Below are 17,406 nucleotides of genomic sequence, written 5' to 3' on the forward strand. Positions count from 1 at the left end.
GATTAACATTTATTGTAAATTCAACCTAACAGAAACAAACATTTTCTTGGTAAGTAATCATACTAGAGGGGTGTCTCCAGGCGGGAGGCGAAGGTGTTCTTCTCTTATAAACGCAGCCACAGGTGCTGTTGTAGTAGCCTTTCCTGCTGACCTCACCGCCACATGACTGCCATCAGCGCTTTGTGTTTAACCAAGTACCCTAACACGTTCCTGTTCATAGACTTTTATTTCTATTAGAATTGTGTCAGAGGTAGGTGTGTGTGTGTGTGTGTGTGTGTGTGTGTGTGTGTGTGTGTATCTGATTATGCTAGGCTTCAGTATTTTTTTATTTCATTGCTTATTTTCCCCTGACTATGACAGCATTATTGAAATGAAACAGTGGGCAGGACTAGGAATTTCCCTCTGCATTTATGTGCTCAGGTGGTCAACCCTCTGTTGACCTCTGCCACCCAAATAAAAAACATGCTTAACAGAAAAAAAAAAACAGAGGAATGTCTCACATAGTGTCTGGTGAGAACGGTGAACACCATTACTGCTAGAGCTAAGGGTGGTGATGAATTCCACAGGAATCCCTCTGATGTGTGAGCAGAGGAAGCCGAAGGCACAAGAAGAGCAACAGAATGTTTCAGGGCGTCACCAAACCCTTCACCAACAGAAGCTTCTTGAATTGGCTCGTTAATTTATCTCTCCAATTAAAAGTGTATATACATAATTAGCTATGGGTGTCTGCTTACTAAACATCCAGTGCCACTCGCAGAACCTTGTAAAGCAGCCCAGAGGAGGGATCCGTTGCAGGTAACACTTTCACCGGACAACATGATCTGGTGCTGTCATGGGTTGTCGCCCTGCACCTGCCAACCCACAGCAGAGAGCTCCTTACTAGGTATTTTGTGGTGCATCAGAGGAAGATGCCAGGGAACTCTGGATGAAGGCAGAGTGTTTTTTCACGTATTTGAGGCCTGAAGTCTGAGCAGCTTCTGAGGCTTACTGGAGCAGTGTTGGCGTCCTTGCCTTATGGCACTGCAGGTGTGCCATAAGAAAGTGGAGACTGCTGGGGTAGTCACTGCCATTTCAAGGCCCTTACAATGTCAAACCCACACCCAGAATCTGAATCTGGGAAGGATACCGACTTCCCAAACCAGGGGACAGATGTTACTTGAGAAAAGCCAAGTGACCAAAAGGCACATCTTACAAAACTCACAATGAAACTCATGGCCAGGTACCAACTATGGATCTGTGAATCCTGCGTATGTGCTATTTATTGTTACCCTTTGTGAATAAGTGCTTGCCTGCACATAAAGCTGAGCACCATGTGCACCTTTAGAGGCCAGAAGGCATCAGAAGCCCTGGGACTAGAGTTTTAGACAGTTGTGAGCTACCATGTGGGTACTGGGAATTGAACCTGAGTCCTCTGGAGGACCAGCCAGTGCTTTAAACTGCTGGGACATCTCTCCAGCCCCAGCATCATTGTTTGTTTTTGTTGTTGTTGTTGTTTTGTTTTGTTTTGTTTGGTCCAGTCATCCCATTCCTCATCGTTCTAAGTGACAGGGAGAGAAAAGAGAGCCAAGATTCAGAGGCTGTGCTATTTCTGTTCATGCAGGGGATAGAGACAGCTCACAGCTGCAATTCCCTCAAGGCAAATGTGTTCTTTAATACTGTATTAGGGAGTCATCTGAATCAGTCAGAGGTCTCATCCCCATGAGTCTCTACCATGAATGGACCATGAACAACACACTGGAGATTTTTCTGTCTCTTCTTCTTTTTCATCAGCTGATGTATGGATACCATTGTGTTATGACTTCTAGAGTCCTTCAGGGATTGAGATACTGTGGCCATTATGTATTATCTGTCCCCAAAGATTCATGTGTTGGAGATTTGGTCCCTGACATAACAGTACTGTGAGATGGTGAAGAAGTTAAGAGGTAGGGCTTTATGGGAGATCGTAAGGCCATGGGGATGTCTAAAGGCATGTCAGCTGCTAGAGGAGGAGCAGGTTATTATAATGTAAGACCATGCCACACCATGCCTGTTCTCCATATGCTGCAAGTGGTGTTGTAGTGGGACATGCTGGTATTCTGGGGAGCAAGAGGAGAGAGTTTGTAAAATTATGTCATAGAACTCATAAGAGTAAGAGAGTCTTGATTACTCACAAGGGTCTGGAGACGTCTGTGGGTGGCTTCCAGCTGGATGTCATCCCAGGAGGAGACAGATTTTCAAAAGGCTCAAAGAAATAGGCACCTTAAGCTTCTGGTCATGGAGAGTCTTAACTCTGGATGGATGAATCCACAGTGGCGGGCCCCGTGTTGTTTCCTTTGCAGTGAGGAGTCACTCTGCACACTTAGATTAATGACGGAAAGCTCTCTAATGGCATCTGTCCTGCTTGGGCTATAGTGCTCATAAAGGAGGCAGCCCTGGATAGAAGATTTACTGACTTATGCACACCTCAGGCTTGTGTATTCCACGTGTGCTGTCATCTTTCAATCTCTCGTTCAGGTCCAGGCCCCAGGTTACACTTTGAACAATTTATGCAGAGACAGGAGACTGCAAGTCTGGCTGTTTGGGCAGATGAGAGATTTATACAACACAGGTGTTGCCAGTGTTGTTTCTCAAGTCCAGTGATGTTGCTCTTTTCAAACAGTGGTTGCCTGGGGTCATCCATCTTGCCCAGCTGACAGGATTAGACTTTTCTCAAGAGAGCTGGGGTCCTTATGGCAGGCTGGGCCTTAATAGTGACTGTGACACTGTGGCGCCCCCTTGAGCTGCCTGTTAGAGGCATGTTCTTTGGGCGTGAGGCTAGTGCATCCTCATGAACAAACATTTACACCCTAGCATTACAGCTTCACTTATCTCTAGCAGGCCTGGTTAGCACCCTATTTACCTCTGGGGTGTTTTGGAGGCAGCCCTTCCTTACCTAAAGTCTATTTGTGTGAGACTTAATGTCTCCTAAGGAAATCTAATACCACATTCTCTAACAACAATCCTACATTGGAGTTTCTTCTACATCAGTAGTTTGACTGTAGTTGGAAACAGACTGCAAGGACTCCCTGGTAAAAACAGCTAAGGATTTTCCATATGGAAGGAAGACAGGCTTGTTTCCATCCCCCAGGATGGCTGTGGTAAAGCCTGTTGTGTCTGTCTCCTGAGGGGTATGTTGAGGACGAAGGAGTGTGAAATTGGAACCCATAGCAATCTAGAGTGGAAGCCAAGCTGCCTGCTGGGCATGCTTGGTCAGGTGTTATGGGCAGTAAAGAAAACCATCTCTCTACAGGTGCTCCTGTAATGGCAGCACTCAGGGAGGCAGAAGCAGACGGTGCTCTGTGAGTTCAAGGCCAGCCTGGTCTACAAAGCAAGTTCAGGACAGCCAAAGGCTACAAAGAGAAACCTTGTCTCAAAAAGCCAAACCAAACCAAACCAAACCAAACAACCCCCCCCAAAACAAAACAAACAAACAAACAAAAAAAATAAAAGAACCTAGCCCCAGGGAAAAGGATCCTTTCCTGCTATTGCTGTGGCCCACCCAGACACTGCACCTGGGAGTGCCCAAGGCCACGGGGATATAGTCCTCCCCTGGGGTCTTGTCTTATCTGCAAAGTGGGTGACCACTGGAAGTAGAGTGTCCCTCTCTCCTTTGTGATGGAAGGTCAGTCTCCATCTAAGGGACTCAGGCTCAGGTCAAGTTTAAAACAGGACAAATACCCTGACTGTTTCTGGACTATGAGGGGCCCAGTGAGGAAAGTGTTCCCCCCCCCAACCCTGTCCCCTTGAGGATTGGTGAGGCCCTGAGCTTGAACAAGCGCCTGTATTTTATATATCCGTCAGATACGCACGAAGCATACAAGATATTAACTCCATATTCTCATTTTGTATATAGACCTGTGAATTTTAATACAGAAATTTGGAGAACGGCTAAATAAAAATTACTCTTTAATTATGGAGACGGTCCAGACAGGCTGAAACGCAAGATTCTAAAGCCCTTAACAAACACACTCCCAGGTTTGCAGTGTGCCATTTGCTAGTATTCTTACAAGGATAAAGCATCCTTTCTTTGAGTGGTGGGGCACAGCTAAGAGCTAAGGACTGGCTCGGTCTACAAGGCTGGGTTACGACACTCTAGTTCACCGCTCATGCAGATCACAGGTCAATTCTCAAGTCCTTGCCCCCTCCCCCTCCCCCCACATCCTTGCCATAACACGGTTGGCTCAGCAGGATCCTCACTGCTAGTAGTCATGGCTTTATCTCCTCCCCACTTTCCACTCCTTTAGGATCTAGGATCTAGACAGCTTCATTCTTGGTGTGGGTAGAAAGCTTAGTTGTGTGATTTTTTTTTTTAAAGATTTACTTATTTATTAGGTATACAGTGCTCTGCATGCATGTACAACTGCAGGCCAGAAGAGGGCACCAGATCACACTACCAATGGTTCTGAGCCATTTAGAATTGAACTCACGACCTCTAGAGGAGAAGTCAGTGCTCTTAACCTCTGAGCCATCCTTCCAGCCCATTGTGCGAATTAAAAAAAAAAAAGACATTTTACTAATTTTATTTATTTTTTGACAGGGCTTCTCTGTGTAGCCCTGGCTGACCTCCAACTCAGAGAGCTGCCTGCCTTTGGTTCCTGAGTGCTAGGATTAAAGGCGTGAGCCACCACTACTTGGCTTAGTTGTGTGAATTTTAATAGTACTTAAAAGAGAGATTTTTGTCATTTTATTAACCTGAGTAAAAGTAGAAGGTCTGAAACTTAGGTCTGGTAAACTGCTATTATCAGAGGCTTATTTGATTTGGGAGGTGTCTGTGTGTGTGGTAACCTGTGAGAAAATCTTAGAGTAAATATATTTTTCAACATTAGGGATGTACGGGAAGAAATTAGTGGAACTGTGAGAACATTAAGATTGGGTCCTACTACTGAATATACTGGCAAAAAAATTAGAGAGGGTAGAAACGGTGGAAAAGATGCTTCTGAGCACCGGAGAGGCACATTGGAAAGGAAAGGTGATGTGCAAATGTGATGAGCTACAGCAAACTAGCATGAGCTTGGGAAGTTGGGAGTACTGTGGTTGTCTGGGCATAGTTCTGTGGACCTGCGGGGTATCCGTAGTTCAATCTAAGCACTGGCACAAGGGCCTCTCCTTAATCACCCAGCCGAAGGTGTGTACCACCACTTCCTATATGGAGCTGGCTTTTGTTCCCATTACTGTAATAGTGCATTATATATACTTATTCCTTTGGTTTATATATTTATTTTTTTCAGTAGAACACTTCTGGAGACAAGATACTCTTTATCCAAAACAAATTTTTTGTTTTGCATTTTTTTTTTTAAAGATAAGGTTTTGTGGAGCCCAGGCTAGCCACACCTCTGCTGTGTAGCTGAAGCTGGCTTTGAACTCCTGTTCCTTCTGTCTCCATCTCTCAAGTGATTTGGGTATATACGGGTATGCACGTGTCACGTGCCTGGCTCTAAATAGGTCTTTCTAAATGCGTCCATGAATTATGCATCTGGTGACTGGGTAGGCTGGGGACAAATAAACAGCAGAGTCAGATGGACCTCTCTATATTTTCATTCTGGTTCTGTCCCCTTGGGCGTGCTAATTTATCATGTTGGGCCTCCATGTCTCTACCTGTAGGCTGACAGAAGTGGGACAATGGAGATAGAGCATAGACACGGTGCGAAGGGGGCAGAGTTCTGAGTTGGTACCGTGCCCTTGCTGGGTTTGAGAGTCACCAAGGAGACCAGTGCAACTGGAAACTGACTGAGGAGCTGGATGTTGAAGGAGATGAAGCCAAGGAGAGTGCAGGCTGGACTTTTCCCCCCATGAGTCCTGGGAAGTCAGTGGGAGGTAGATAGCAGGTGTGCGGCCATTTGAGAGAATCCCAGGACACTTCAGAAGAAGCCCTCTGGCTGCAGTGGGAACAACATGAAGGCAAAGAGACCAATTAAGGACTCATTTAGTAATCCAAGCCAGAGATGCTGGTGGCTAGAACTAGCAGTGACGGGGTCCATGCAATTTGCTGACAGGTAGATTAGAAAACAGAAGAAAGGAATTAACTGTGCTTTATGCCCTCGTTACCCTGCTGTTTTGTTTGCTTTGAGACGGGAGCCCGTGTAGCCCAGGCTGGGTTCCAGTTCTTTGTGCTCCCACCCACTACCTGAGTGCTAGGATTTACAGGCGTCTGTTACCAAGCCCAGTTTATGTGGTGCTGGGGATCGAACCTGGGGCGTTGTGTGCACACTCCACAAGCACTCCACTAAGCGTGCTACATTCTTCGTAGCAGCATTCCTTGTTTTCTTAACACAGCAAAACTTCTGAGGGAAGTGGTTTGGAGGAAGAGTAACAAGGCCAAGAGTTCAGTTTTCAACATGTTTAAATTTAGTGTATCTGCTGGAAGGACATTAAGCAAGTGGCTTTATATAAAAGACCAAAAGTTAAGCTAGGTGTGGTGGCGCACGCCTTTAATCCCAGCACTCGGGAGGCAGAGGCAGGTGGATTGCTGTGAGTTCAAGGCCAGCCTGGTCTACAAAGTGAGTCTAGGACAGCCAAGGCTACACAGAGAAACCCTGTCTGGAAAAACAAAACAAACCAACCAACCAAACAAACAAAAGACCAAAAGTTACAAGATTAAAAACAAAAAGCAAGGTTGGAGGAATAAATTAGAAAGTCCTGGGCATATAAGTAATAATTAAAAGTCATGGAGCTGAATGAGATGAATTCACTAAACAAACATTTATTGAGTCCTTGATGCTAAGCAGTGATCTAAGCAAAAAACACTATACAAAGAAAAAAAAATCCATATTCTAGTGACACTTACACTCTAATGGGGTAATAAAGTAGCTTAAAATACATACAGTACTCCTCCCTTACCCAGGTTTCTGTTACCTTTGGTCTAGCAGTCTGAAAATATTGAATGAAAACTCTACAAGTAAGCAACTAACGTTCTAAGTTGTACACCATCCTGAATGGCACGAGGAAATTCTGTTTTCGCCTTAACCACAAATCATCCCTCTGTGCAGGTGTCCGCGCTGTATATGTTACCCACTTAGCAGTCCTGGGGATCATCACGTTGGCTGACCTGTATTGTGTTCAGGTAGGCCCTGGGTTTTCTTTTCTTTCGTGTTTTGTTTTGTTTTCAACCTAGGGTTTCTCAGGGTAGGCTATCCTGGAACTTGCTCTGTAGAACAGAGCCTGGCTAAATCCTGGTTTATAAAAATAGTCTTAAAGCACTTGATTGGTGATGCTGGCAACTGAAGCGTACCAAAAGATGCTTTCTTTAACTGATAGGGCAGGTCCAATGAGGATTCAAGGCTTTTAAGGGCGTTCAGTTTGCTATTTGCCTCCGCGTAGCATGGTGTACGCCAGCAGCCAGCACTAAGGACGTTATGGACAGGAGGATGGAAGCTCAAGACCAGCCTGGGCGACATAGTGAGACTCAGCCTAAAGCAAAACAAAAAGAGGGGAAAAGCTCAATAAAATCAAAAGGGGGGAGGGGTGCTCAACCAAAAATCAAAACGGAAAAAAAAAAAAATCCCGAACAAAACCATCCGCAGGGCCGTTCCGCGCCCTAATCGGCTTTCGGAGACCGGAACTCAAGGGCTGAGGCCGGACCGGAAGTAGCTTTACAAGCGGCGGCATTTTGCAGGCTGCATTTCCGTTGGCGGCGGCGGCGGCGGCGGGAGTCGAGTAGCTGGCTGGAGCCTAGGCCTCTGTGGAAGCGAATCCGGCGCGAATCTGCGCCATCGGAGCCGCCACCATGGTGAGGAGGGCGGGCTGGCCGGGGGGTGCGGAGCGGGGCGGCGGCTGGATGGCGTCCGCGGGTCGCAGCCACCCTGGGGCGGAGAAGGTCCGGGCCGAACCGCTTAGTCCGCTCGGCCCTGGGCTGGCGGAGGGGAAGGCCGACCGGGGGCGCAGGGGCCGCCGTGCGTGGTCGGCCACCGCCGGACGTTGTCTCCCGGAGGCGCGGTGGTTACAGTCCTCGCGGCCTCGGTAGCTGGGGGCCGATGTGAGCCCCGGCTCCTGGAGCCCACGCGGGCCTCGGGCCGACCAGGGAGCGCCCGGAGAGGCGGAGGGGGAGCGGAGGCCACGGCCGGGGACCCGAGTCGAGTGATGGAGGGAGCGCTGGGGTGCAGGAGGAGGAGAGTGTTTACAAGCAGAGCGCCACCCCGCCACATACATATAAATTAAATATATATATTTAAATGTTGGGGTTTGTCAGGTGCTGGCACCCTGAAATAAGTTCTGTCCTTAGTTGAGGTGTCCCGCCCAGCCAGTTCTAATAGAACTCAGTATGCTAGCTTAGCATCAGGGGAAAGTAACGGCGCGGGGCGGGGCGAGAGGGCTCTCCCCTGGAGGTGGGTCCAGAGCAGACTCCCCGGGGATTGTTCTGGAGCCGCCCGGCTGCCCCCGCGGGAATCTGGAGAGCTGCAAAAGCGAAGGAGTTAAGATGGCCAGAAGTTGGCAGGAACCTGGTCGCTCAAGTCCCCAACCTGGCTTTGTCCTGATGGTGGTAGTCAAACATCGCCGCCGAAAGGTTTTTGGTTTTTTTTGTTTTGTTTTGTTTTTCAAACAAGCACAATGAGCATTAAGTTGGGCTTAGAAAGCTCAGCCAGGGAAACTGGCGTTGCTTGGAATCTCAGTTTTCTAATTTGTGATTTCTGTTCTTAGTTAGACGGAGGCTCTTGACATTGTTTTGGCTACAGAGTAAGATGTAATAAATACCTCGAATATCCCCAAAATATTACTCTAGCTGTGTACCTGAAGAAACCTGAGGCAGCGAAGCAGTAGTACATCGTTTTTGAGAGTTGCAAGACAAGTCCTTAATTACCTTTCAGCCTTTGTAACCTGTTTTATATTAAAAAAAGTGACAGTGGATCCAATTTTGAGGATCAGATGAAGTAAATACACAGTCCCTTTTGAGGTATAAAGGGGGTACGCAATAAAGTGTTAGCTGTTACCAGGCAAATGGATCAATGTATGCTGGTCCTCAGGACAGAGCTCTTTAAGATGATTGTTTAAGCAGAAAAGACATAATCTGGGCGTCAGATTAGGCCTGGATAATGTTCACAGGGGTGAACAGCATTCGCAGTTCCTGGTAGAGAAGGTACTTGGGTAGTTACGCGGTGACATAGTGCCAGTTAGGTTTGTGGGAAGCTGATAGGCTTCTAAAAAAGACAGGGATGTGTATAGGCTTCGTCTTTATTTTTGCAAAGCTACATTGGGAGCCAGGATAGAAAATGTTGGCCTTAATTAAAAAGTAAGGGTTACAAGTTATATATTAGACTATTAAGTACCTAAACTAATTACCACTCTAGACCAGAAAAGTTACCCTACTACAAAAAGCCCTGGGGGTACACTAACGAACTTTGATTTGAGGACTCCGTTCTTGCTTTGGGGCTGATTCGCTTTCTGGTAATAAGCTTTTCCTTAAGAGGATTTCTAGTGGCGGTCAAATTCCAGTCCTTAGTTATTTAGATGGGTTTAGATGTTCACAGCGTTGAGTCTGCACAGTGGCTTAATGTCTAGTGTGCATGGATTCGGTCATCTGTGGATACTACAGTCTCCTGAGGCAGACACAACATAGACAAAGTCAATATAATTCGAGGAAGATTGCTTTTTTACAGCCAATCTTATTTTATTCCGTAGAGACAGGATTTCTCTGTGTAGCCATGGCTGTCCTGGGCTCACTCTGTAGAATAGGCCGGCCTTGAACTCCTTGCCCATGCCTCCAGAATGCCGGGATTAAAGGCGTGGACCACCCAACTCTTAAGGGTAGGGAGAATAGCAGGTTACTGGGCGGAAGTCAAGGCTGAAGGCCGGGCTGAATGAAGATTCAAAGGCCTCGTGTGGAAGACGGCTGGAAATTGTTGAGAAGTTAGTCTGTGGTGGAAGATTTGGGGGAGGGCCAGACATGTGTGAGTCCAAAAGATCTGCCTTCACTGTTGCCTGCTCTCCTCTTGCAGACTGTGGGCAAGAGCAGCAAGATGCTGCAGCATATTGACTACAGGATGCGGTGCATCCTGCAAGATGGCCGCATCTTCATCGGGACCTTCAAGGCTTTTGACAAGCATATGAATTTGATCCTCTGCGACTGTGATGAGTTCAGGAAGATCAAGTAAGGAGAGGGCTTTTGGGAGGGAGAAGGACAGGGGCTGGAGTGGACGGGATGGGCGGCCAAGTGTGGGAAGGTGATGCAGCTAGGTGCTAGTGCTTGGTGCGTGTGGAGGGAGTGACGTGAGGGAACGTTGGCTGCTAAGACGACTTCCTTAGTCCAGCAAACCTTGCTCTCGGATTCTAGCACAGTGGAAGTTGGTGAGGAGGGCTGCTAGGCTTTGCATTTCTCTGAGTTTGCACACCCCCAGGTACTAGGGTAAAGGGCTCTCATGTTCTCCCCACAGGTGTGTGAGGGGGGAGAGCTTGATTTTCTGGCCTCATTACCTATTTGTAAAGCTGTAGCCTAAAGGCTCTCCTAGTGCAGCCTGGCCTGAAACTGCTTTAAGAAGCCTCTGACCCTCTTCAGGGTAAGTGCTCTGCTCCCCACGGGGCTTGGGGCCAGTCATTTTTGTTGACACTTTCTAAAAATTTGGAGATATTTTCTGGTTTGCTGCAGTTCTGTAAGTTATTAGCTAACTTCTTTCAGGCCCATTAAAACAATGGTCTATTTCAATCCTGTTTTATGTATTCAGGACATCTTGAGGCTCAGCAAGATGGTGTGACTTTGTGGTCATATACAACTCTCACCATATGCAGCATTCGTGTTGTGTGCTGATGGAATTCCCTTGAATTCTTTTTGAGATTGTTTTCTTTTGTGGCCCAAGAAAGGATGGAATAAAAATGTAGAGATACCTGGCTGCCTGGTTCATGTTAGAGTGGGGTTAGAGTGTCAGTGTGGAACTTTTTAAAAATGACACTTATTTTCTGATTTAAAAAGTTGGAAAATATTTTAAAAATAAAATTAATGAGAAAAAGCTTAAATACCTACTTTTCCAGGCAGTATGAACTAAAAAAAGGAAAAAAGTAAAGTATTAAGTTTTTTAAAAAAGGGTATTTTGTCTTTATTTTAAGAACCATGGTTTGGCTTCCTGCTCCCATCTTGCAGTTGGTTTTCTTGATTTATATTTTCATTTCATTCATCTTTGTTGTTTGGGTTGGGTACTGGTTTGAGGTTATCTATGTGAGGTTTCTATGTGACTATAAAAATTCAACTCCTGTGTGCATCAAAGTTCTCTTACTTCTATGCCTCTATTTTCCTCTATTCCTTCAATTTCTCATGTAAGGTGAGGGTGGAATTGTAGACCTTGAGGTTGAATTGTACACTGTGTGGGTGTGGAGTGGGTTGAGGAATTGTCCAGCCTGCCTTTTATCTGCGAGGTCTTACGCTGAAGAGGGAGAACAAGGTAATAGCTAAGAAAGCTGAGAAAGGCGTTTGCAGTTGGCTTTGGGGGCACTGTTGCCAGGCCTGGGCCTTCTTGCTGCTTGTCCTTTTTCCTGGTCTGTATCTTTTTGGCTTGGTAGAAAATAGCCACCCATCTCCATATGAGTCACTGGGCCTGGGAAACTGTCCAGAGGACCTGTTTTAGAAAGTTGTAAATCTCTACTATTAGTCAGGTGATGTAATTAATACTACAGCCAGCCTTGGTGGTTCCTAGATAGGTAAGCCGGGGTTCCCTCTCTTCTAATATTTGCTTTTTCTTTTAGGCCGAAGAACTCCAAACAAGCAGAAAGGGAAGAGAAGCGAGTCCTTGGTTTGGTGTTGCTTCGTGGGGAGAACTTGGTTTCCATGACAGTAGAAGGACCTCCTCCTAAAGATGTAAGTCCCTCCTGAGTACCTGTCTGTAGAAGGAACACCCTCATGGGAGCCAAACTCTGTTAGGTACTCTAGCTGTGCACCCCTGCACAGATAATAAATGAGGTAATCACACAGCTGTCCCGCCAGTGAGTGGAGAGAGCTAGTTTGTGACTTCAACCGCCTCATCAATGGAACCCTAATCAGCAGGGGAGTTGAGTGAGGCCATTTGGCCATTCTGCAATTCCATATATGTATATAACAACAAATGAAAAGAGATGGAAAGGGGAAACTAATAATAATCTCAAAAAGAAATAATTTAAAATAAGTAAAAGCTCCTCCTGGGTGTGGTGGAACAAGCCTTTGATCCCAGCAGAGGCAAGTGGATCTCTGAGTTCAGTACTAGCCAGGGATACACAGTAAGAGCCTGTCTCTCACAGCAACAGAACAGCTCCAAATAGTATAATTTACGGAGCTTTATTTGGTAGTTACAGACTAAAAAGTATTTATTATTATTTATTACCTGTGTACCAGGGGCATCATTATAAGAGGTTTTTAGTTTGTTCTTGAGATATCCTCACCCTATGGATGAAATAAACGTGAGTTTAGTAGCTCCCCTAAGATGTCACAGCTAGTAAATGGAAAACCTGACACTGATCCCAGATCTTGGTTCTGCAGGACACCCATTATGTTTATAAATAGAGCTGTCTAACAAGAACCTAACCACATTTTTCTCTTCAAGACATTGCTAACCAGAAGAATACTCTTAGCTTGTATTTGTGTGTGTGTGTGTGTGTGTGTGTGTGTGTGTGTGTGTGTGTGTGTGTGTTAATGTTTGCAGTGCTTGGGTTGAACCCAGGTGTTTTGTGTGCTGGGCAAGCGCTCTTGCTGCTGAGTTGCACCCTTAGCGCCTTTGTGTTTAATGTTGCACATACACATGCTTCTTTGCATGAACCACATGGAAACGTTTGTTTTGTCTTCTCAGTTTGTAAACATTCTTCAGTTGCCCTCTTGCCTTAGACCTCACAGATAGCCTCTCAATCGAGTGCAGAGTAGTTTATCTCATTCATTATTTTGAGCTCTACATTGAAGCCTTTTTCATTTGTAAATGTGTGTAAGAGGTATTATTTTTGGCCACTGTTACTTAGTAAGAGAGAGTCAGTGGATCGTATGTGTCTGTTACCAGGTCAAGTGCTCTGCCTACTGATCCATTGTGAATGAAGAGTGCTTACCTCTCTCTCCCCTACCCCCCTTGAGGCAGGGTTTCTCTGTGTAGCTTTGGCTGTCCTGTACTCTCTCTGTAGACCAGGCCGGTTTTAAACTCACAGAGATCTGCCTGCCTCTGCCTCCTGAGTGCTGGACAGGTGTGCACCACTGTGCCTGGCTTTGCCTCTGGGTTTTATTTTCATAGGAAGGATTATAGGTATTGAGTGACACGCTTCTCTAGTTTCTTAAAGGGGTGCTAGGTAGATTCTTGGTGGAATGGTGTTAATGTATATGGTTAGTGCTGTTTAGATGTCTTATAAATCCGAGAGACTTGGGCAGTATTCCAAAGGCATACTTAGAATTCTTTAGGCCACTAAGCATTTCAGCATCTTTCTTTCCTTTTTTTCAGACTGGCATTGCCCGAGTGCCACTTGCTGGAGCCGCTGGGGGGCCAGGTATCGGCAGGGCTGCTGGCAGAGGAATCCCAGCTGGTGTCCCCATGCCCCAGGCCCCTGCAGGACTTGCTGGGCCAGTCCGTGGTGTTGGAGGACCATCCCAGCAGGTAAGTATTGGAGGACGACTTCCAGTTTCTGGTGGCCAAGAGGATAGGGGAGAACCCGCAGCTTAAGAGTCCAGAATGAGCAGTCTCTTGACGTGACGGGTCATGGTTGTCAGGCTATTGGCATTTACGAGAAGAGATGTACAAAAAGTATTCTAGTCAACTGAATTTAGCAAAATGGTCCTGTGACATTAAATGTACTTTCTCTTTTCTTGTCATCAGTTTTAACTGAAAGTGCAAGTGTTTTTCTCATGTTGGATTGGGAACCCTTAATACTAATGTCAGGCCAGGGGGCTGGAAGTCATTCATTTGGGCTTCCTAATACTTGACTTGTATGCTGAGAGTCTGATGGTGTAGTTGTGGCTTTAGGAGACGATGCTCAGTGCAGTCGGGGAGAAGAGTGGGAAGATGAGCTGACTAGTGTTCTAATTCCTCTTTGTTTTCTTAGGTGATGACCCCACAAGGAAGAGGCACTGTTGCAGCTGCTGCAGCTGCAGCCACAGCCAGTATTGCAGGAGCCCCAACTCAGTACCCCCCTGGCCGTGGCGGTCCTCCTCCACCTATGGGCCGAGGGGCACCTCCTCCAGGTGAATAGCCTCAAAGGACACCAGTGCTAATGAGTCACAAGATGCCGTAGCTGGATTCATGATGAAATAGATCCTTGACTGAAACTGGTGATGAGTTTGTGTAGTTAAGCAGGATTACTCTGAGATCCAGCCTGGCTGACTGAACTGGGAACTAGCTGGACAAGAGTCCCACTCTGGCTCCAGGGCCACTTTGCTTATAGAGGCTAAGAGGATGGACTAGACCCTCCAACTTGGTAGACAGTTTGTATGTTTCCTTCCATCTTTTAAAAAGTCACTTGAGCTATATTCTTGGGTTTTTCTTCTTCAGGTATGATGGGCCCACCTCCTGGCATGAGGCCTCCCATGGGTCCCCCAATGGGGATCCCTCCAGGCCGAGGAACTCCAATGGGCATGCCCCCTCCTGGGATGCGACCTCCTCCTCCAGGCATGCGGGGTAAGTGCCTACAATAGTGACTTTGGCTTCCTTTCCTAGAGCTTACTGGGGTGGGAACTGGAGGTTAGCTTTTGACCAGATCTGGTTTTGGGCCTCAATTTAGAGAAGTGAGCTCTTAAGGCTAGCTGTGTCCAGAGCAGAGGAGGGAGTAAGCAGTTAACAGGTTGGCCTTGCCACCTGGTGGCACAGAGGTGTGGTCAGTGTCCCCCCAGATACCCTGGATGTAAGCTGAGATTCCTGCAGCAGAGACTACAGTGCCCTTGACTAATTCAGAGTACCTCTTCCTGGGCATGCTGACTCCTGCCTTTAATCCCAGTGCTCCAGAGATAGGTGGAGCTCTTGAGTTCAAGGCCAGCCTGGTCCACATAGAGAGGTCTAGGACAGCCAGGTCTATAATGAGACTGTTTCTTCTTCTTCCTCTTCTCTTCCTATCTATTTATTTATTTATTTATTTATTTATTTATTTATTTATTTATTGGGTAGCAGGAAGGCAGAGAGCATTTATTTATTTATTTATTTATTTATTTATTTATTTATTTATTTATTTATTTATAGGGTAGCAGGAAGGCAGAGAGCATCTTGGCTACCAGCCCTGTGTTCTTTCCATGAAGTCATCCTAGGTCTTAAGATAATTACTGGTCAAATTTTATGACCATTTATTTCACTGGGTGTGGTGGTCCACGCCTTTGATTCCAGCACTCGGGAGGCAGAGGCAGGCGGATCACTGTGAGTTTGAGGCCAGCCTGGTCTACAAAGTGAGTCCAGGACAGCTAAGACTACACAGAGAAACCCTGTCTTGAAAAACAAAAAACAAAAAATCATGACCGTTTCATGTCTCTTTGATTTTGCATTTGTAGTTTTTCCAGACATAGCAGAGTCAACCCCAGGAATGTCTCCAATTAGTGCTGTATGTCCCTGTAGTCACTTGATAGCTACCTGCAGAGTGTGGGATACTGGGACTTGAGTTACAGATCAGGTTCTGACTGAACTTTCTCTTGCTTCAGGTCTGCTTTGATCCTTGGACATCGTTACATCAGTAGCTCCACAGAGGTGTTGGCCAAGTTACCACAGACCTGTTTGTTTGTTATGCTGTTAACAGAGTCTCACTGGATTGTCTGGTTTCCCTTTCAGGGCCCCCTCCCTGGGGAATGTGCCCTCCAAGGTCCTAGACTCAGCTTGGTCCTCCTCAGTTCCTTGCCTGTTTCCCAGAAGGCTGTACATAGTCCTTTTCCCCTGTGGCCTATGAAGCTGGTTTATAATAAACTCTTAAGAGACTGTTATACATGCACTTGATACATCTTTTTTTTTTCCTTTAGAAAAGCCTTTGAAGCCAGGGGGTGGTGGCGCATGCCTTTAATCCCAACACTTGGGAGGTCTACAAAAGTGAGTCCAGGACAGTCAAGTCTACACAGAGAAACCCTGTCTCGAAAAACTAAAACCAAAGAAAGAAAAGCCTTTGATATGTTGAGTCCCTAAGAGTAAGGATTACGTTGGAAAAATTAACCTTACTCTTAGCTGCTTCCTGTTAATATTTTACTGTTTGAACTAAGAAAATTATAAAACTGAACTACAATGAGGCTTCTTGCCCATCAAACATTAAGATAATTTTTGAGGAACAAAAATACGCTGCTGTTTTGCATCCCTTGGTTAGGCAGATCTTCATGAAGCAAACACTAAAAGCAGAACCTTCTCAAGAGGGGCTGGGAGAACTTTGTCTCAAGGTCACACATGCACATACTACATAACCTGGCTTATATGTGGGATTGTCATGATTTCTTCTACCCAGGTTGGGGGGTGAGATGGTGAGATATTGAGCAGCACTGTAGAACTTACCACAGCAGCTCTAGAGGCGAACCATGGAGGTGGGTGTCTTGGCATGCAGCAGGAGTTCCTGGAAGTCACATTAGCAGCGGTCAAATAACAGAACGTGATTGATCCATAATCCTCTCATGATCAAATTGGGAACAGAGGAAATTCTAGACATAGTCTCTCAGCTAGGGCTGGGGTGGTGTAGCTTAGTGATGCAATATTTGCCCAGTATTTGCAAAGCTGGATTGATTCCTAGCACTGTCAGGATAAGGGGAGTGGCAGCATAGCCAGCAACAAAGCTGCTTTCACTGTAAGCCTCCTGGGCCTAGAAACTAGGGCAGCTGGGGAGAAAATGTGTAGCTAGGAGAGTAACTGCAGATGACAAGGTTGTGTGTCCAGGAAGTTGCAAATAATTCATAAGGTAGCCAGTGTGAATGAATTCCGCAGAGTTGTAGGGTAGAAATCAACACAACTATACCAGTGTCAGTCTGAAAAGAAAATTAGGAATTTCACTTGGGATCATGTATTAGAGTCCTCTAGAACAGAATTTATAAAATGAATATATAGAGGGGATTTTATGAGACTGGCTTACAGATCGCAGTCCAGCTGTCCAATGATGGCTGCCTAACAGTGCAAAGTCCAAGGATCCAGTAGTTAAGTCCACAAGGCTGGATGTCGGTCATAGGTAATCACCAGAATTCCAAAGAAGTGGCTCTAATGCTAGTGAAGGAATGGACTTGCCACCAGGGAGAGCAAGAAGGCAGAGAGCAAGCTTCCGTCTTCCTGTGTCCTTCATACAGGCTGCCATCAGAAGGTGTGACCCAGATTAAAGATGGATCTCACCACTTGAAAAGGTCCAGATGGCAACTGAGTCTTCCCACTTCTGTGAGTTCGAGGCCAGTCTAGTCTACAGAGAATCTACGACAGCCAGGCCTCTGTGTAACAGAAACCTTGTCTTGAAAAACCAAAAAAAAAAAAAAAAAAAAAAAAAAAAAAAAAAAGAAAAGAAAAGAAAAGAAAAAGAAAAAAAAGAAAAGAAAAT

General features: G+C 46.0%; 1 protein-coding gene across 2 annotated transcripts; it reads left to right on the top strand.

Annotated features, from left to right (window-relative positions):
• The first annotated feature begins 7,585 nt into the window (after positions 1–7,585).
• Positions 7,586–17,406, top strand: SNRPB (small nuclear ribonucleoprotein polypeptides B and B1). 2 transcript variants are annotated; one of them, XM_084774255.1, is made up of 7 exons: positions 7,586–7,744; positions 9,948–10,099; positions 11,683–11,794; positions 13,386–13,542; positions 13,984–14,122; positions 14,430–14,555; positions 15,560–17,406. In XM_084774255.1, the coding sequence occupies exons 1-7, from the start codon at positions 7,742–7,744 to the stop codon at positions 15,846–15,848; spliced, it is 978 nt and encodes a 325-aa protein (XP_084630381.1). In that variant the 5' UTR covers positions 7,586–7,741; the 3' UTR covers positions 15,849–17,406. The 2 variants fall into 2 exon arrangements, with proteins under 2 accessions (XP_084630381.1, XP_084630380.1); XM_084774254.1 differs by having other exon boundaries at positions 13,386–13,538; positions 15,560–15,703.

The sequence above is a fragment of the Acomys minous genome (assembly GCF_964271855.1).
Source record: "Acomys minous genome assembly, chromosome: 3".
Classification (NCBI taxonomy): domain Eukaryota; kingdom Metazoa; phylum Chordata; class Mammalia; order Rodentia; family Muridae; genus Acomys; species Acomys minous.

Bases quoted from the DNA above. Each gene is read 5' to 3' on its own strand.
- SNRPB (XM_084774255.1), top strand. The intron at 13,543-13,983 runs GTATTGGAGGAC...TTGTTTTCTTAG, and splicing joins AGGACCATCCCAGCAGGTAA to GTGATGACCCCACAAGGAAG. The intron at 14,556-15,559 runs GTAAGTGCCTAC...CTCTTGCTTCAG, and splicing joins TCCTCCTCCAGGCATGCGGG to GTCTGCTTTGATCCTTGGAC.